We start from the raw sequence: 21,413 nt of genomic DNA on the forward strand, positions 1-21,413 counted from the left end.
GCTTCTGCTCTCGCATCCTGTGTCCTCCCTTAAGGAAGGGACACAGTTCAGAGGCAGTTAATCAGGCCTTTTGTTTTTTCCTAGGACCTCTATCACATAATCTTTAACATATTTGAAATACAATATATTTCAGTTACTCTGTCCAGCCCATCTCAAGTCACTCCCAACTAACAAATATTTTAGGCTTGGTTTGTTATTTTTTTCGTGAGAATAAAAAGGCTTTAGTTTGTAAACTTTTAGCCTAAATATTTAATGAAAATGATATTAAGGATATGTAAGAATGCATTCTTAATGTTTTAATTTGACCATTGTAAGGTTGAGCATCTTACCATATGGTCAGTGGCCATGGGTATTTCTTCTTCTGTAAATAGCCTGTTCCTCTCCTTTGCCCTGTTTTTTTATGTTGGTCATTTTGTCTTTCATTATGATAATAGTAAGTTATTATTTATTTCTAGGACTGTTTTTTTTCTTTGATTGTGGTTACATTTTACAAATATATCCTCCAGCTTGTTTGCCTTTTGACTGATTATGGTGTATTTTGCTATACAGTAGTTCAAATTTATATGTGATTAAATTTAACTTTTTTAGTCTTTGTTTTCTGACTTCTGGGTTTTTTATTTTTTATCTTGCTCAGGAAGTTCTCTTATTCCCAAGGTTATAATAACTATGTTCTTCTTATTTCATTATATTACTTTTTAGCCATCTTCCTTCCTTCCTCCTTCCCTCCCTTCCCCTTTCTTTCCCTCCCCTTCCCTCCCTTCCCCTTTCCTTCCCTCCCCTTCCCTTCCCTTCCCTTTAGGTCTTTAAACCATCTGGAGTTTATTTTTTGTTTCTGTTATGAGTTTGGGATCAAATTTTATATTCTCTCATATTGGTCCCTGGTTTTCTTATAGCACCTAATCTTGGCTCAGTGAATTATACCCATTGAAATTTTCTTTAACAGATCATTTTCTTTCCTAGCATTTATCCCAGGGCAAAGATCCAAGGAGGCTGTTAATCTGCCTTTCTCCAAAGCTTTCCTATCTGGCTTCCCCATGACCTGCATTAGTCATCCTGTCTCCTCCTCCTCTGTTCTCCAACTTTCAGTGTTCTCTAAATCAGTTTCCATATTTGCTTTCATTAATCTCTTTCCTCTAGAGCAAGGGTCAACAAACTTTTTCTGTAAAGGGCCAGATAGTGAGTATTTTAGACTTTCCAACTACTCAACTGAGGTTTTGTGTAGTGCAAAAGCAGCCACAGACAGTAAGTTGGGAATCAGTGTGCCTTTGTTCCGATAAAACCTTATTTCTGGACAGTAAAATTTGAATTACATATATAAAAATTATATTCTTGTTTTGGTTGTAAATTCTTAAGATAGTTATAATGTTATACGAAAAGGGCAACTTAAATAATGGGGAATAGATGCAGAATCATCGAAAAACCAACTGCAAGTATAAATGCTCTAGTCTAAAAATTCAAAGGCTAAAAGGGGCTGAAGATGCAATTTCTGAAGTCATTAACCATTTTGACAGGCAATCGTGATCTTCATTTAAACCTGGGGTTCTAGAAGATGGTGTCGTGTTGAATTGTGGGAGAAGTAAATTTAGTCAAATAAATTTGAGTGAAGAGGTATTTGGCCGTGAGTAACAGAGAACTGAAGATAACAGTGGCTTAAACAAGACAAGAGTTTACTTCTCTCTCAAGAGACCAGAGATAGCTCAAGGCTGGTATGGTGGTTCCACAGTCATCAGGGCCCCAGTCTCTTTCTTGCTTGTGGTTCTTTCATTCTCAGTGTGGCACCTTATGGACCAAGATAGCTTCTCAAGCTCTAGCCATCACCTCTGCCCTAACAGTCAGCAGGAAGGAGGAAGTGGGACAAGGATACTTCCTGGAAGTGATACATGACACTTTTACCTAAACGTTATTGGTCAAAACTTAGTCATATAAAATGAGTACAGAGCTTCAATTTGGGATGGTTAAAAAGTTCTGGAGATGGATGCTAGTGATAGTTGCACAACAAGGTGAATGTACTTAGTGCCACTGAACTGTACACTTAAACATGGTTAAAATGGCAAATTTTATGTTATGTGTGTTTTAAAACAAACAAACCAACCAACTTCACTGTAAGGAAGGGAGGGTGGGAAATGTGGTCTTTATTCTGGATAGCCATTGTCCTCCCAAAACTCTGAGGTTCCATTACTAATGAAGAAAAGGGGAGTAAATATTGGAGAATAACTAGCAGTCTTGGAAAGATTTGTGATAGCTGAAAATATAAAGATCAACAAACAAGCAAACAAAAAAGAAATAGAGCAATTCATGTGTGACCTATAGAGTGAATTGATAAGGGAAATTATGAATTAATCATAATTTTACCTTTGCCAGCAGCAAAAGAAAGAAGTCAGGCCAACCTTTGGTCTGACTTATGTTCTTATGTTTGTTCAGCGGCATTGCCAAAGCATGGAATCAGGCATATTTTGGGGAAGGATCTGGCCCAGTGATGTTGGATGAAGTGCGCTGCACTGGGAATGAGCTTTCCATTGAGCAGTGTCCAAAGAGTTCCTGGGGAGAGCATAATTGTGGCCATAAAGAAGATGCTGGAGTGTCCTGTACCCCTCTAACAGGTAAGAGCTTTACCCCATTAATCTTAACCAACTCTTGCCTCCAGCACCATTTGGGCTTACCTTCCCTTCTCCTCAATTTAGCTGATATTACTAAATGAGCTTACAAATAAAGCCCCCAAATAAAACTTAAAAAAAAAAGTAATACAAATGATACATTAAAATGCTATCTCCTTATTCATAGATATTTCTGAATTTTTCAGTTGCAAGCTATACAGTCCTATAAAGCTAGGTGGGAAAATATGATCTTGTTGCAATATATAGTACCCAGTAGTCAAAATCAGTGTGCATTGATAAATTTTGTGTGTTAGGTATTATAATTCTATATTTAGTCCATTCATACATTAACCTATCTGGATTCTAGGAATATGTTTGTAGCTGGTAAAACCATATTGATGGGATTGTTGATTAAAGCACACTATTAAAGAACCAAGTTACCTTTGCTGTGCTCAATATTCAGACTATTCCAAATCACAGCATGCTTGTCAAGATATGTCTTGTGTTGCAAGAAGGACATTTCTGATTGCAAATGAGTGTATGTGTATGTACTTACATGTTTGGGGGGAAGAAGAGGGAAATGGAGAGGCAAGAGAAGCTGGGTCATCACAAATCTGTTGTTTCTATAGTAAAAAGAGCTTGAAGAAAAAAATTGGGGGCTTTAATCTTTCTTTAAAGAAATCAAATGAAACACTTCTTAGGGACTGTGAAATGCTGAAGTTCTACTTTTTTATTTACATAGTTCTATACACACTGTTGTTTTTATTAGAATAACACATTTATACACAATAGAAATATAAAATTTACACCAGATTGTAAGCCAGAGCACTTCATTCTCTTGACCCTCCATTTTTTCCTCTTTCAAATGAGGATAGTCTTGTAATGTTTCTGAGATGGTCAGATGAGATAATAGGTGTAACAGTGCCTTGCAGACGGTGAAGTTTTACATTTGTAAGTGATTCTGTTGCTAGGAGACCTTCATTTACTTTAAAAGATCCCAGAAAGTCATGAGAAGTATGACTTTTACCCAAGATTATTTATGTTTCATTTGGTGGGGGGGGGGTGTTTGGATTATTTTGGATGGAAATAGCTTTTTAATATACTTTTTTGGGAATAAATGTATTGTATTGTGTATCTGCTTAGAAGCTTTTTATGGAATTCTCTGGGAATTAATTATTCATTGAATTCACAAGATTCAAATTCAGATTTGTATTATTGATAAAAGAACAAAGGGAAAACATGAACCCCAGTTTTGTAACTTATGAATGCCTAAGGAATAATAAATGCCTTGATATGATAGATCACTCTTTAACCAGAATAGCTTTTTCTGTCTCCATATTGCAATATTTTTTCATTCACACTTAAAGTTTTGAACTATTTCCAAGTTACTATTTTTTTTAACTTTTAAATTTAAATGACTAATACTGCTCATACTTAAGGAGATTGAAGCCATAGGAAATTTCCCAAATATGATTTAATCTGGAAAAATCTAAATAACTACTTTGGAGTTATATCAGAATATGTTTTTCTACTTAGAAACAGGAGTACAAATAAAAAGGAAAGACTATTTTGTTAGGAGAGATATGTGTTATGACTTTTACTCCAGAAACAGTCCAGTGACCTCAGGTCATTGAGCACAGTTCTAATGGAAGTTTAATGAAAGGCCTAGAGAGAGATCTGAGTAGGGTGATATTTCTCGTGCAATTAAAATGTTGTTCTACCTTTTTTGATAATTATTTGATTAGTCTCTATGTCTCCTTGTCACAGATGGGGTCATCAGACTTGCAGGTGGTAAAAGCAACCATGAGGGTCGCCTGGAGGTGTATTACAGGGGACAGTGGGGCACTGTCTGTGATGACGGCTGGACTGAGCTGAATACATATGTGGTGTGCCGACAGCTGGGATTTAAGTAAGATCCATTGACAGGAGGCAGCTAAATGCCACGTTGTATTTTTAAGAGTCTCATTTTATAATCCTTACTTGTAATTCCTATAATACTAAAAATATATGTTCACAATCATCATCTACCTATCTATTCTACCTACTTTCCTACCTACCTTATCTACCTTCTCTATATGGAAATTCAACAACAAAAAAAACAATAACATTTTCTTTGATGATGACTAACCATATCTTGCTGTTTATCTCATTTGCCTTTCCTGCCACCACCCCTCTTCTTTTTGTTACAAATTTATTTATTTATTTGGCTGCATTGGGTCTTCCTTGCTGCACGTGGGCTTTTCTCTAGTTGCAGCGAACGGGGGCTACTCTTTGTTGCGGGGCGCGGGCTTCTCACTGCTGTGGCTTCTCTTGTTGCAGAGCACAGGCTCTAGGCACACGGGCTTCAGTAGTTGTGGCACACGGGCTCAGCAGTTGTGGCTCGCAGGCTTAGTTGCTCCACGGCATGTGGGATCTTCCCGGACCAGGACTCAAACCCATGTCCCCTGTACTGGCAGGTGGATTCTTAACCACTGCGCCACCAGGGAAGTCTCACCCCTCTTCTTGAATAATGGAGCCACGGATGACTTTTAGGTCTCATTGTGTCTTTTCAAGTAAGACTGTATGCTTTGAATGCTCAGTTTTATTCTGATGCTTCACTACTATTGGATGTTGTTAGTACTGACATCACTGTATCTAAAATTGCAGAGAAGTCCAGTGTCAAATGCTTTGGTATTACATTATTTCCTTTCTCAGAATGTGATGATAATTATCACTTTTATTTGAGAAAAACAGCTTTCTTGTCATGAGATGACCTTTAGAACTCACCCTTGACCTCACTCTCTTAAAAACTGAGTATCACACTTTGGGCGATACATTTCATGTCACACACATAATGCATTCCAGAGTAAAGACTTAAGTTGGTTGAAGTAACTGCAAATGATGCCTTTGAGCTAATATCTGAATGAAACCCACGAATGCCCATTCTTTCTTGTTTTCCATATTTCTGTGTCATGCTTGAAGTAATTGTCTCATGCTTGAAAAAATGAGCAAAATTATTTCATTTCAGCTTGAGATAGAGCTAATTGAAAATATTTATTAAACCTTAAAAATATGCTTTCATTCAAGCTAGGTATGACCATGTTTAAACATATATTTTTAAGTTTGTAAAAGTAATATAAAATTTTAGAGAAAGTTTGGAAAATAAAGAAAATAAAAATCTACCCCTTAAAAAAAAATACCCCTCATTTTTCCATTCTTACACCATCATTATTATAACTTGTGTGTATAACTTTATAACAGCTCTAGTAGTAGATATGGAATTTTTCTATTCATGTTTTTTACTTTTATATTATTACACAGTCATAATTTTTAATAACATAATAACTATTGAATGTTCATACTATAATGTACTTAATATTTAGATTAGTTTAATTTTTCCTGTTATAAATAATGACATCATGAAGATATAGATGCATGTTATTGACTAATATTTTGAATTTTCATGGGCAGTGCAGTTATTATTATATAATTGTCAGGTCAAGGGGTATGACATGCCAGCCAAATAAATATTGTTGTTTAATTAATAAGAATTACTCAAAAATATCATTTCATCTGAGCAAATCTCTGTTAGTCTGAGAACTGTATCCTGTTGTCACAAACTTAGAAAGATTCAAAAATACTATTATTTACTATTTTCATATTTTTCCTTATTAATTAAAACAATTGAGTGACTGATTTTTTTTCCATATTTTATTTATTTTGTTTCACAAATACATTCAGTTTTTCTTGCATATACAGAGTATCAGAACTTAATGATTTTAAAAATGTTCTCAATATTTGTTAAAAGTTCTAAATGTGTTAGAAGGTAGAATAAGCATGTGCTACATTTACATTTTAGTTTATGGAGGAGTTTCTGAAAGAAAATACTCTTTTGGGATGAGAAAGGGTGAACTCTGGGTTTCTTCATACAAATGAAATCCTAAAGTGACGTGACCTCCTGCTGTCTGTTATATAGTTGATATGGACAGATGGTAATCACATTGATGCATTTTGTGGAAACATGGTATAAGTTGAAAGTGATAGCAATATGGGATTAGGGATAATTACTTTTCTATCTAAGACTTGATTAGTCAGCACAATAGAAGTCTTAGAATGACTCATTCAAAGTTGCATTGTTTTAATTTATTGAAATGTTTATCTTGTTAAATAAATTTAATAACTAAGTGCATGGTAAAACAATTAGGGAAATTCATGGGGAAACAATTAGGAAAATTCATCTTTCAAACATAAGATCTCTTCATATTCTTAGTACAGAAATAATAAAAACATTCAGTGGTGGAAGTGACTGACATAAAATTTATGAGTAAAAGTTTAATTATATAGACCGAGAACTGAAAGACACTTCAAATATCTTTTAGCCCAGGAATTTCTGAAGATTTGTTTGTATTCTACAGAACAAAAGAAAACAAAATTGAGGGGAGGATGAATGAAGGTAGAGACTGACTTAGTTACCAATTTTTAATTTTGCAGATCTTTCCTATTTCTATTAATACATTTAGGATTTTTTGTAGTGTAGTGTTACAAATAAAGTCAATTGAAACACAAATATATTTATAAAAATCTTAAAAATCAGATTTATGTAACCTTATGAAAAGCTAAGAACATTGTCATTAATCTGATTTTGATGGGCTGAAATCCAAGTTTCCTCATGGTTTGGAAATAGTGCTTGAGAAATCACTGAACTAATACACACTTTTTTATTTTGGAAGAGAGGATACCAAAGAGGCCTAGAGAAGCTAATGAAATCAAATGAGCTTTGATGGCTCTTCAGAGGCTGATATAAGACACACATTCTTACTTTCTGGTCCACTGTGTTATTTCCATGGTCAGGAATTTGAGGTTTATCTCTGTCTGCATTCTCTGTGGTTGGTGGGTTAAATTGTAGACAAAACATAAGAATGGTTGGGAAAAAAGGATTAATTATCCACTAGTTAAGCAAACATTGTTAGTTAACTAGTGGATTAGTTAACCAACATTGTTAAGATGATCAAAATATGTGATGGAGATTTAGCAGATTTTTTACTGCTCTGAGAACTGAGTTCTCAAGATAGGAGAAAGAACAAATACTTACCCTCTGAAGTCATGCCACTTAATTAGGTTGTTTGTTTTATGTTTTATGGTTCCTTGAAACAAGAGACAAAAGTTCTATGCACAGTGTTTATTTTATTGCCACAGATATGGCAAACAAGCCTCTGCAAATCACTTTGAAGAAAGCACAGGGCCCATATGGTTGGATGATGTCAACTGCTCAGGAAAGGAAACCAGTTTCCTTCAGTGTTCTCGGCGACCCTGGGAAAGGCATGACTGCAGCCATCGGGAAGATGTTGCTGTCTCCTGCTACCCTGGCAGGGATGGACACAGACTGTCTCTGGGTGAGGTCCTGCCACAGCTCCTGAGTATCCGTATTTCAGTAGCCACTACACCTCTATCCACTGGTCTGGAATGTGAAGCATTTCTCATCTTTGTCTATTTTTCTTTTTTTTTGTCTGTTTCCCCAAATGCTCTAATTTTGAGTAATTTGCATTCAGAGAAAAATAGTCTTTTGAGTCTTTCCACCAATGTTATGAATTTCTACTCCTAATTTTTCTTTACCTGTAAGCCTAAATTTCTCATGTATCTGAAAGATGGATTAAAGAAGTCACGATGTCCATTCCACAACTGATTAGTCACCTATTCTGCTTCCCATTTACCTTGAATTCTAATGAACTATTTGAAAAAGGATTAAAAATAAATCAGAACAAAACAATAGGTCTCTTTCCCACCCTCCATGATTCATTTCTTCTTTAGTCCTGAGGCCTTGTCAATCATTGGTTACCAACCAGCCTTTGCTCTGTCCTAACCTAGATCTTTCAAGTTTCTCACTGGGCTCATAGGTGGATTCATTGGAGTAAATAGCCCACCTATCTTTCTAAGATACCCTGTTACTAAAAATCCATTAGTGTCCTTTATTACTCCCTAGTTCCAAATTTCTTCAGACTTACGGTCGGATAAAAGGTACCTAGCTCATCTAACAGTCTTAAATATTTGTAGATGAAGGTCCTTTTGTGAGCAGAGAGCAAATAACTATATATCCTTGACAGACTTAACATCCAACAAGGAGAGCAGAATAAATATGAATGAAAAATATAGAGGGACATATTTAAAAGACATGCCAGGACTCTACCATAGCTCTATTTGTATCTATACATGTATATTTTGGTGCATAGATGTTAAAATAACCACAGGTGGTTCTTAAGTTTCACCTCAGGCTTGAATCAGCCCTTTTTGTATCCTCCTGTTTTGAGACTGTGAAGCTGGAATCTTCACATTATAAAATAATGGAACGTGTTGAATCCCACAGTATTAACTGTTTTGTGTACTTAAGTTTGTCAAGGCACGTGGTTGATTCCTCATTGTACTCTATCCTGTGAGATCATAGTGACTCACTGCACTAGTCTAGCATTACACCAGGTAGAAATACAGCCTTTTACCCCACCCCTTATGGGTCATATTTTCAATTTTGTTTCTTTTTGTTTGTTCTCTTCCCTTGCTCCTTTCTTCTTATAAAGGATTTATGATCCTCCCAGGATTATGTGATGAATCATTGCATGTGGTTGGGGGAGATAGAGCCTATTTGCTAGAACTGGATCCTCTTAGCCCCAGAGGGCGGGTATTTGGATCATGGAGTGATATGTTCAGGCACATTCCATCAGTGTTCCAGGTGATGAAACACATACAGTTAGGACATCTAATCCTTTCAGTTCCCCTAAAAATCTTTAATTTTCCGAGGGTGATAATTATTAATAAAATATGGGATCATTATTATGAATTCTTTGGTCCGAATTTTGGTAATATATCTATTAACCATTCATTTGTTCAAAGGATATTATATCTGAGCCAAATTATCCTTTTGGAATAGAATCAGATTACCATTTATTCATCCAAAGAGATCATTACTTTCCCACTTATCAAAAAGGACTGCATAACAAAAAGAGGAGATCATGGAATAGTGGTATAAACAACAGCATTTTAAAAACAATTGAGATTTTTTACTTCCTTGGCACTGTGATAAGAGCTGTTAGACTATTACAGTTTTCAACTATTTGAAGGGTCACTTGTGGACCTTAGCTTTAAATGTGAATGAAACTTTTCTCAAAATTAGTAGTAGTTCAATAGACACTTTCTAATTTTGGGTGTGTGGTAGATGGAATGCTCAAAAGCAATATTCTAGGTCAGTAAAAGTAATTTTAGTAAGAATGCAGTTAATGCCTATGTGAATTGGGGGAAATTTGTGGGATGGTCAATGTGTAGATTTCTCATTTTAATACTGCTTTAATTCTGAAGTTTAGAGTATTAAATCTTAGCAGAGATTTCTTTCACAGTGAGAGTGTCTCTTACTCAAATAAAGTTTGACTTTTAATTTAATTTATGCTAGATTTTATCTTTTCTCTAGGAAAAATATTATTTTCTTAAGATAATGTATTAAATCAGTGTTACAGGAAAATTGAAATAAAGAAAACTCTGCTGTGATCAGAGTTTGAGGTATATAATTAAAGATGCTGTATACCCACAGGACTGTTTAGTTTTCCCAAGCATTTTATATTTATTTAAGATTTTGGAAATAAAACATGTATATTATTATTGCCATAACAGATAGAACTTAAGCGGTAGGGTGGTATTGATAGAATGGCTTCTGTCATTCAGTTTCCCTTCAGGCATTGAAAATCCAATGATTTTATAAAATGGATGGCTAAAATTAGGTTAAGAATACCGTATTATTATTTTTACAAAGTATGCAACTTAGGCTTTAAAAACACTTTATCATTTTTATTTTTATGGTATGTGAAAAGCTGCCCATAAAACAACTAGGGTGGAATGTGGAGGTCTAATTCCATGTACATATGATTTCTTAATTTTGCACCAAAGATCTAAAAAATGTAAAAACTGAAAAATTTAAGAATTTCATCTGTTTAAATTTTTTCATTGAGGATCACTTTTTGGCCTTGCCCCTCTTGCAGAGAATCCCCAAATTTCAGATACAATAATAAGAAATGTTAAGTTTCAAATACACTGTGTTTTGTGACACACCTAAAACACCAAGATTTTCAGCTAATGTAAGCAGTGCATCGAGTAGGCACTCCACAAACATTTGTTGATTTTGACTTTGCTATGTTGATTCTACTGTGAGGCCTGTTCCACGAAGTATGATCAGGGACAGAAATTAGAGAGCTAGCAACTCTGGGGGCAACAAAGAAGACTCAGAGGAATCAAAGTAGGATGTGTCCATCTTGCCAACAGTATTTTCCTTCAGTTAACAAATGTTGTCTAGTGATTACATATGTTGGTTTAAACACATATAGAATGATACTCTGTTCATTAGCTGTTTACTTCACCTCCTTGGTTCTGCTAATTTCACTGTGTTTGATGGTATTCCCTAAATCCTTATCAGTCAATCTTAAGGGCTCCGAAGCTGGAGACACTTCTAGTAACTAGGTAATCTAAAGTATGTATATTACTGTAATCAAGTATCACATACTGGGTGGCTTAGACAACAGATATTTATTGTCTCACACTTCTGGAATCTAGAAGTCCAAAACTGAGGTTGTCCACAGAGGTTGGTTCCTTCTGAGGGCCGGGAGGGAAAGATCTCTTCAAGACCTCTCTCCTTGGCTTACAGGTGGCCATTTTCTCCTATGTCTCTTCACTCTGTCTTCCTTCTGTATATTTCTGTGCACAAATTGGATTAGAGCTGCCTCTAATGACTTCACAATTCGACCCCTGGCAGTATGCAAGCCATAGTGAGGACTTTTGATTAAACAAAACCATATTTATTGGTGTTGATAGAGATGTGTGAAAGACTCTATAAACCACTTTATTTGCATAATTTAGATAAATCCCAATTTGCTAGAGGTCAGTTTCTCAACTTTTACATCTTAATAATTTTTATGATTTAAGCCCTTCCTTTGGAATCCATAGTAAATAGGAGGGCTGAGATAGAAATTGTCCTTGTGCTTGCCTTTTTTTTTTTTTTCTCTTCCATCATTCAAGTTACTCATGCATGCAAAGGTATATCTGAAAATTCTGCCTAAAAATCCTAGCTTTGGAGTATAAATTTCTAGGTGTGTTCATGGATAAGTGAGTAGTAGATGTAGAACAAAAGCAACTCCAAGTTAATGTCTTTTACTAACTGGAAGTTAGTGGTAATAAAATAATCCACGATTTTACAGTGATATATATTCATTTATTCAAGAAACAGCTATTACATGTACTCTATACACTGTAATGCCGGGCACCGCTCCAAGTGCTGGGAATACAAAGTTAGATAGGATCAGCGCTCTGACTTCAAGGCTACAGAAGATATTGCAAAAGTAGATACAGTTTTTTCTTTAAATTGGTATCTCTCCTCTCTCTCTCTCTCTCTCATCCCCTCTCTCATTGCCCAGCTGATTTTTAGCTCCTTTTACAAACAAATAGTACTTTATAAAGTCTCTCATGCTTTAGTGTCAGTTTGCTTGTTTTGGTTTTTCTAATACTTTTGAATCATGACTTAGGTTTTCCAATCAGACTGATGGATGGAGAAAATAAGAAAGAAGGACGAGTGGAGGTTTTTATCAATGGCCAATGGGGAACAATTTGTGATGATGGGTGGACTGATAAGGATGCAACTGTGATCTGTCGACAGCTTGGCTACAAGTAAGGAAAACCTAACTCTATTTGGGATGTTCATCTGATGAAAATTTCTGATTTTTTATCCTTGTTCTTGCCTAAAATTAACTTCTGTGATTCAATTGAAAATACTGGCAGCATGCTTATTTGATTCAGAATTATAAAGAAATACGAAGTAGAGTCTCTTTAAATTTTTCTATTTTCTCACAAGAAATATACATTATGTTACTTAAGAAATGTAGCTTTTATCTAGTAACAAATAGTCTAACAACTCTTGACTATTCATTCTACTGCTTCTGTCAGCCAAAGGTATTAACCTTTTCTCTGTGATTTATGTCCTAACACAGCAGCCTTATAAGGGATTCTACTGTTACTGAAATTACAGTTGGTTCTTGTTATTTGCAGTAGTTACATTCTGTAAAGTCACTGTGAACATCGAGTTAGAAAATACTGAGCCATTGCTTCTAGAGCTGAGGTTGAACCAAGCCATGCTCTGCCTTCTTGTTTTAGCTCTCGTGCTTGCAAACAATTGCCCTTTTTGCAGTCTCCTAGTGCTTTTTTTTTTTTCCTTTTCTGTACCTTTTTGTTGATGATTTCCCTGTTTAAAATGGTCCCCAAGAATTTTGCTGAAGTGCTGTCTAACATTCTTGAATGAAGGAATGCTGTGATATGCCTTACAGAGAAAATAAGTGTGTTAAATGGGCTTCATTCAGGCATGAGTTATAGCACGAAAAATGTGGCACTAAATGAGGTGAGAAAGGACACTTATTTCCAGTTTGAGAGCTGAACTAGAAAGACCTCAGCTGGGCAACTCAAATTTTTTGAGACTTTACGCATGTCTGCAAATGACTGTGAAAGGGCTGATTGATTTTGGAGTTGCAAATATATGGAACATGTTACAGTTTAGAGGGTCATGAAATTTAAGCTAATATACATAATTTGCCTCGCTTATATTGGATTACTAATAGTGGTTTGGATTTTAAAATATATCCTTAATTACACATCTATGTATATCTTAAATATTGATAAATTTAACTGGTTATTCCTATGCAGAATATATTTTTATTTTTAAAATTATTTCTATTTTGATAAAAGTTCAAATGTTTTTTTTTTTCCCTGAAGTTTTAAGTCAGAGTTTGTTTTTGGTTACTCAGATACTACTTCAATTTACGGTTCAGTTTTGGACCTAGTTGCAATTCCATTTGTCCTATGGTTAGTGGGTCCATTATTTGTAATATAGATTTTCAGTATTCAAAATTGGTGGTATGTGACATATTTTCAGCTTTCAAAATATGGGGTAATAGAGGAAGGGAGGAAGCATCTACATTAGATGCCTAGATGAATTCAGTCAACAATTTAAGTTTCCTTTGCTGACTACATTTCTAACATTTCGTTCTCCATTTGAAAAAAAAATGTATATATATATACACACATATATACATTATTGTTCTTACATTACATGCCCAGTGAATTTCCTTACCTAAAATCAGCCATTAAAGTATATACTGCTTGAGACTGGTTTTTTGGCTTACTTTTATTTTTTTGGTAGAGGTGATCCAAGAAACCTAGTGTTACCTTTGGAAATATGAAGGAAAATATGAAAGAAAAGGTCAAATTTGATCCTTGAATTGTGTGTCTAAGTCATGTTTAAGGAAAAAAATTTTGTAAGAATATTCATCAATGCATTTTCACTTTGATTTCTTTCTAAATTTTTCATTGCTTTTTACTTATCATTTAGTCCATTTTACATTCAACTCAAATGGTGAATTTAGGTAAGAACAATCTAGATTAAGTGAACAAAGTTTGTAGCAATTTTCAATACTATTTCTGTAACAATTATCAAGAAAAGCATTAAAGGAAGATCATACTTCATAATTGTTTTTAAAATAAAGCCTCTTAACACATAATTCAGTAATTTAATGTAACTGTGACAAATTGGATAGACATCTTTTAGTGCACAAGCTACAATTTGCCATCAAATAGTATTTAAAAGAAAATCATTTCGATATTTGATCAATCTAAATATACTTGAATGTTTTATAATTTTCCACCAAGGGGACATGGAATTTCATATAAGAACATATATATAATTGTAAATAGGTATGTGATTAGAACAGGGTGTTTTTCCCCCATGTTACTTCAGATTAATAAAAGTCTTTAATAAAGCAATTTATTTGTAGAAATCAATCCAGAAAACTTTGAAACTGTCAAAAGGCTTGAGTTTTATTAATAAGAATTCCAGAGAACTGTCCCCCAGCCAGCTATATCACACTTGAGGATTAGTCCTTAGAAACACTGAGAATCAAAATAGCATTAGAAAGCTTTTTCATAATGGGAGAAACAGAAATGAAGTAATAAAAACCAGGAACATGAATGGTAACTAACATAGATATGCTTAGAGTGAACAGAAAGTAAAAGGCACTCTTTAATGATGTATTACATAATGTCTGACAAAGTCTAGCATATGAACACATTGTTTTTAGAGGGTTGAGAGAGAATGTGTTGATATCAGTTAGCCTCGTTAAGAAAGACTAAATAGCCATGATGGAAATTCCATTCTATCTGAACTTTGTATGAATCCATTAGCATATATTTCAATATGACATTGTTTTTGAACTGTGTATTTATTAGAGTAGTATCCCTTAAAAGAATTTTAAAAATGATGTACCCCTATTGTCTTAGTAGAGACCTAAAGTTAAGTATATCTAATTTTTATCTTACATTTAAATAGCTGCAAAGGATTTAATTTCTGGCATATTTGTATATGACATTTAAAAATAGAACAGTTACTTCACTCTTAATTATATCCAATAAAATATAAATATAGTGCTTTGATACTCTGTCATTCATTAAAAAAATACATGAGCAAGCTCTTTTTTCACCTTCACAAATTTTACATAGTTCCTTTTTCTCCTTGAAATTGTGGTTTAAATTTTCTTTCCCCACAGAATCCTAATGTCCTATGTTTTTAAAAATGTGTGTGTATGTGTGTGTGTGTATGTGTGTGTGTGTGTACACACATGGAGAGAGTGAGAAAGAGAGAAATTAAATTCTTCTAACAAGTTCCTCTCAGGATTTTATGATTTCTAGTACACAACTAATTAAAAACAACAACAAAAAATAAAATTTGATAAATAAGTATTAAACATAGGAAAGAAAAGTTGACCAAAGCTTCCGTTTCCTAGACTGAGGGGTTGGGTTTTTGGTCCTTGGATAAAATTTATTTTGAATTGTTCTTTTGGCCACTTCAGAGTCTTTTAAATCTTGGAGCAATGCACTGTGATTGGATTTGGGATGAGTGAAAGATATACCTTTGTTTTGCGCAGTGGGAAAAGGGAAATTTTGAAAGAGAAGTTGACCTTGACTTTAGCAAGACCAGTTTTAGGAGAGAATACACGTGGGTTTTGATGATCTGCATATCAGTTCCCATAAAGTCCTTATATCCCTTGGAAAGTCATCACCTACTCCCAGGAGCACTTGATACTCAGTTTAAAGACTAATGTATTAGAGCCTATTGTCTCATTGGAATTCTTAGCTATGAATTACTGCATGCTTGTAGTCCAGTGAGAAGTCTCTATAGGTGACACAGTCCTTAATTATTTTTTAAAAAGTCAAAAAAAATTTATTAGATTTCACTATATCATTGAAAATGTCTTTAATTATGTACTTTCATTAGTTAAAATGTTCTCTAATTCTACTTGTTGATATATCTAAAATGGTGCATTCTCTTTAGTTTGTGCATTGATTGGTAAATTACTAAGGAATCATCCTTTTGTTTTATTTAATGAGTCTAATTTTATTTTCTACATGTTTACTTCCATCTGTCATCTACTTTTATGCTATTTATCATGCTTTATTTTCTGTTCTTTGTGTAATCTTCGGTTTTCTGATTTGCAAACAATCCAATTTTCTTTCTTTCCTTTCTCTAGTTGTCTGGAATTTCAGCATTGTTGTTGTTTTACTAGAAATTTGAAAAAAATTTTAGCAAACATACTGGCATATTTTCTTACCAATTTCAAAAATTATTTGTAACTTCCCCTTCCTGAAATATATCAAGAGATTTAGCATACTGTTATTTACCTTCTATCTCTACTCATCCTCACACCCAAAACTGATGGGAATCATCTGGGATATTAGTTTCAGGATGCTATTAGTTTTTAATTTTCTTCAAAGTATACCTATTTGAATTTTAAGTTGCTCTACATTATGCATGCACATGTCAGCAATTATTTCCATTTTTTAAAAAGATTAATAATTCCTGACAATTTTGATTAAGGAGAGAATACAAGTAAACATTAGAGAAAAGAAAAGGAATATAAGCACAGATACACAGAGGGTTAAAAATTGTAAAATACTATGAACTACTTTTAGCTAATGAATTTGCAAATCTAGATGAAATGAACAATTATCTAGGAAACTGTACATTTTCAACAAAAATATAATTATCAAAATTGATACAAAAGTGTTTTTTTTTCACCAACACTCTTTATTGTCCATCTCTTTGACAATGGCCATCCTAGTAGGCGTGAGTGGTGTCTCACTGTGGTTTTGATTTGCATTTCCCTGATAATCAGTGATGCTGAGCATCTTTTCATGTGCTTGTTGTACATGAGTATATCTTCTTTGAAGAAATGTCGATTCAGATTCAAAAAAGAGTAACTTTAGAGTTACCTGTTTGATCTTCCATGACTGTAAGCATTTTTAATGGGTTAAATCTTATTTTTATTTGCAATTTATGTCAGAGTAGCAGTTACCAATACAGAAGAAATGATGGGGTATATTTTTTTTTTTTTTTTTTTTTTTTTTTTTTTTTTTTTGCGGTACACGGGCCTCTCACTATTGTGGCCTCTCCTGTTGCGGAGCACAGGCTCCAGACGCACAGGCTCAGCGGCCATGGCTCACGGGCCCAGCCGCTCCGCAGCATGTGGGATCTTCCCGGACCAGGGCACGAACCCGTGTCCCCTGCATCGGCAGGCGGACTCTCAACCACTGCGCCACCAGGGAAGCCCGAGGGGTATATTTTTGAAATGAGTGTACTGCCAACTACAAGCATGTGAGGCCAGGTCTCATTGCTGAAAGAGGAATATTCAAGCAAATTCCTCAGATAATTCATATCAGTAAACTACTTTGCCTGAGTTCCTTGCATAACTATAAGGAAAGTATAATAACCTTATCTTAACTAAGTAGAATATTTTAATGTTAGAAATCTGGTCCATATTGTCATTTTTAATAAGACAGTTTCTTTTGATTTAAAACCTGTCTTTTGCCTGTTTTTCTATTAGGTTGTTGGTTTTTTATTCTATAAACGAAATTTGAGAGTTATTTGTATATTGTATGCTATGTCCCTCTATCAGAGAATGCATCCACCAACATATATATATATATATTCGTCAACTTTAAAACTTATCTTTTCACTTTCCTGTGGGTGTTTTTTAGTAAAGTGGCATTCTTAATTTAATTTTTGTTGAATTTATCAATCTTTTAATTTAAGGTATACATCTGTGTCTTGTTTAATAAGTCTTTCCCTAACTTGAGGTTATAAGGATAATTTTCCTATAATTCAAACTTTAAAACTTTTCCGTTCTTACGTCACTAATTTAGCAGGAGCTGAGTTTTGAATATGGTGTTAGTTTGAAATATTTCACTAAAAAGATTTTGTATTTGGATATTTAAAAAGAAGTAATATATTATTTAAAAAAACAGAAACCAAAGAAAAGTGATATACCAAATTAAGTCTGCCTTCTATTCATGATTCCTGGTGTTCTCTTTCTCAGTTAAAAATTGTGCTTTTGTACTTCTAAAGTAGGCTTTAAAAATTCTTAGCTCCCTAGGTAATTATTTAATTCTCGTAATTTTCTTGGAAATACTGTACCAATTTCTTTTTTATTAATTTTTATTTATTTTTGGCTGCGTTGGGTCTTCATTGCTGCATGCGGGCTTTCTCTAGTTGCAGTGAGCGGGGTCTACTCTTCGTTGCAGTGCGCGGACTTCTCGTTGCGGTGGTTTCTCTTGTGGAGCACAGGCTGTAGGTGCGCAGGCTTCAGTAGTTGTGGCACGCAGGCTCAGGAGTTGTGGCTTGCAGGCTCTAGAGCACAGGCTCAATAATTGTAGCACACAGGCTTAGTTACTCCGCGGCATGTGGGATCTTCCCAGACCAGGGCTCAAACCCGTGTCGCCTGCATTGGCAGGCGGATTCTTAAGCACTGCACCACCAGGGAAGTCTTACTATACCAACTTTAAGAGAGTATTATGCTCTGGAAGGGAGTAGAAAATTTTGAGGTGATTTTTTTTCCTGATTAAACTAGAGTTTAAGACTACCATAAATTTTTGACATGCCATTAAATGTGACTTTCTTAGTAGGAGCTAAGATGTAATCAAGAAGTTCTGAGATATGAAAACAAAGAATGTATAGTTATTACGCGCTCAAGCTTTTTTTTTTTTTTGACAGTCATGAAATAAGTGTTTTAATGTATGAGTTAAGAAATATAATTGAATGAGGGTATATGTTGTGATTTATTCAATTGTATGTTTGACTGATTCTCCACATCCTCAAGAATGCTCTGTTTCCAGGGGTCCTGCCAGAGCAAGAACCATGGCTTATTTTGGGGAAGGAAAAGGACCCATCCACGTGGATAATGTGAAGTGCACAGGAAATGAGAGGTCCCTGGCTGACTGTATCAAACAAGATATTGGAAGACACAACTGCCGCCACAGTGAAGATGCAGGAGTTATTTGTGATTATTTTGACAAGAAAGCATCGGGTAACAGTAATAAAGGTACGTAAGCTTCTGGGGCCTATACAAGTCAAAGCATACAAAGCCACACTTCATTATTCTAAGCAGTACTTTGATAATGAAACTCCCCTCCATAAGAATATACTCAATCCCTTGTTCCTTCTGCTTGTATTTAGAGGCAGTGGTTCTTGACAAACTTTACTGGATGGGACTCACAAGGGAGAGCAGGGTTCAGGGGCAGGAGTGGATTTACAGGATTTTGTAATCTCTGAGATTTTCCCCTTTTGACATTCTTAGCCATTTCTAACCGTTCCTTCCCTGGATGTAATAAAACTATCAAACTTGCTGGTATTCTTGAAGATTCAGAATTTATATTTGCTTCATAAAAAGAAGAAATTAAAATTTAAAGATGAATCAGAGAAGGGCACTTCTTCCACTCTTATTAATATCTTAAACAGCAAGGATAATTTTAAAAATTAATTGCAAAAAGAAAATTATCTTTTGTAGATTCTACTCTCTGAAATTTAAAAATGTAAGGGGGGACTTCCCTCATGGCGCTGTGGATGGGACTCCGTGCTCCCAATGTGGGGCGCCCGGGTTCGATCCCTGGTCAGTGAACTAGATTCCACATGCATGCTGCAACTAAGAGTTCGCATGCCGCAAATAAGGAGCCCGCAAACTGCAGCTGAGGAGCCTGCCTGCTGCAATTAGGGAGCCCGTGAGCTGCAACTAAGGAGACCGCCTGCCGCAGCTAAGACACGGCACAACCAAATAAATAAATAAAATTTAAATAAAATTAAAATGTAAGGAAAATAGAAGTAATCTTCTAGTATAATACAGTAATGGATGTGTCATACATATATAAATAGAAGAGTTCTTAAAAGCTCTGAGTTTAATTTTTATGAAACAAACACAGCTTTAAATGAATAAGGGGGAAAACTAGCTCTTTTGGAGAAAACTATGGTTATGTTTTATGAAAAGAACAGTCATTTATTTATGTAGATTAAGAATCCATGGTTTGATACTTAAGATTTTCTTAAAATCAAGTGCATCTGGGGCTTCCCTGGTGGCACAGTCGTTGAGAATCTGCCTGCTAATGCAGGGGACACAGGTTCGAGCCCTGGTCTGGGAAGATCCCACATGCCGTGGAGCACCTGGGCCCGTGAGCCACAATTACTGAGCCTGCGCGTCTGGAGCCTGTGCTCCGCAACGAGAGGCCGCGATAGTGAGAGGCTCGCGCACCACGATGAAGAGTGGCCCCCGCTTGCCACAACTAGAGAAAGCCCTCGCACAGAAACGAAGACCCAACACAGCCATACATAAATAAATAAATTAATTTAAAAAAATCAAGTGCACCTGTATCTGAGCATTCTCTTTTTCTAACATCTTTTAATAACCATTAAAGACAATGCAATAAATAAATTGGTTGTGTTAATATAATTCTTCACTATCTGAGGGTCTTTTGAGTCTGGAGAAGAATATTTATAACCCTTTGTGCTTTGTTTTATATATATATAATATATATATATACACACATATATATTATATGACATAAATATGATTTGGTAAACCAATTTTTCCTAAGTATTGACTATAATTTAATGTATTAAATTCCCTCCAATAATTTAAACTACAGTTACAAAGTGAACATAATTAATTCTTTGGATTATGGAAAATTTCTTAAGCAGCAGAAAAGCATAAAAATTCAGTAATTGTAAAATGTTCTACCATATTTCTATGTAAACCTATTTTAAAATATGAAATACCATATTTATTTCTTCATTATTAATACATTTGTTTTAATGCCTTCCAAAGGTGTAGCACTGCTTATTTTGATACCTTTCCATGGTCTTAATGCTACCATATCTGAAATTTAAAAATTTCATCTTAGACCAGCTGGATTACTGAATCTGGTTTATTATTAACCTGTTGACTTTGTGTGGAGGCTCAAGAACTAATAATTTCTATAAGGTGATTCAAACCCAAGCCAGTGGTTATTGGTCATCTGATGGGATCCTTTTATAAATGAATTTCATTTTACTTTATAATTTTTTTATAATAATGGGTTTTATGGCTTTAAATAGATTTTGCTTTCTTGCAATCTTCTTCTTTACTCCAGAATGATGTAAACTTCCAGTTCTGCTTGCTTAGTGTTACATCATTCCTTGTCATGGCATTATATACATTGACCTGACTTGGAACATAACTGGAAACTTCTGTTTTTCTGGTATCTTATAATTTGCAGTGTCATGTAGAGGACTCATAACCTAAGAGATGAGGATTAAGGTTTGACGGCATGTCTCTGAGATCCTTTGACAAATTAATGATCTTGGTACACATTGTTGAACCTCTCTCTCCATGAAGAAATAACTAGTGCTGATTCCATATTGGGCTCCCTTCTACCTGGTTATTATGGGAGAACATTAGTGCTGACTAGACT

General features: G+C 34.7%; 1 protein-coding gene across 1 annotated transcript in view; it reads left to right on the forward strand.

Moving 5' to 3' along the window:
- The window catches only part of PRSS12 (serine protease 12), a 75,514-nt gene that overhangs the window by 36,420 nt on the left and 17,681 nt on the right, over nucleotides 1-21,413 (forward strand). Inside the window, exons 5-9 of the mRNA XM_032633485.1 lie at nucleotides 2,422-2,600; nucleotides 4,362-4,503; nucleotides 7,770-7,966; nucleotides 12,125-12,266; nucleotides 18,810-19,015. Of these exons, the coding sequence (XP_032489376.1) occupies nucleotides 2,422-2,600; nucleotides 4,362-4,503; nucleotides 7,770-7,966; nucleotides 12,125-12,266; nucleotides 18,810-19,015 (866 nt within the window). The remainder of the gene's footprint in view (nucleotides 1-2,421; nucleotides 2,601-4,361; nucleotides 4,504-7,769; nucleotides 7,967-12,124; nucleotides 12,267-18,809; nucleotides 19,016-21,413) is intronic.

The sequence above is a fragment of the Phocoena sinus genome, chromosome 5 (genome assembly GCF_008692025.1).
Source record: "Phocoena sinus isolate mPhoSin1 chromosome 5, mPhoSin1.pri, whole genome shotgun sequence".
Lineage (NCBI taxonomy): Eukaryota > Metazoa > Chordata > Mammalia > Artiodactyla > Phocoenidae > Phocoena > Phocoena sinus.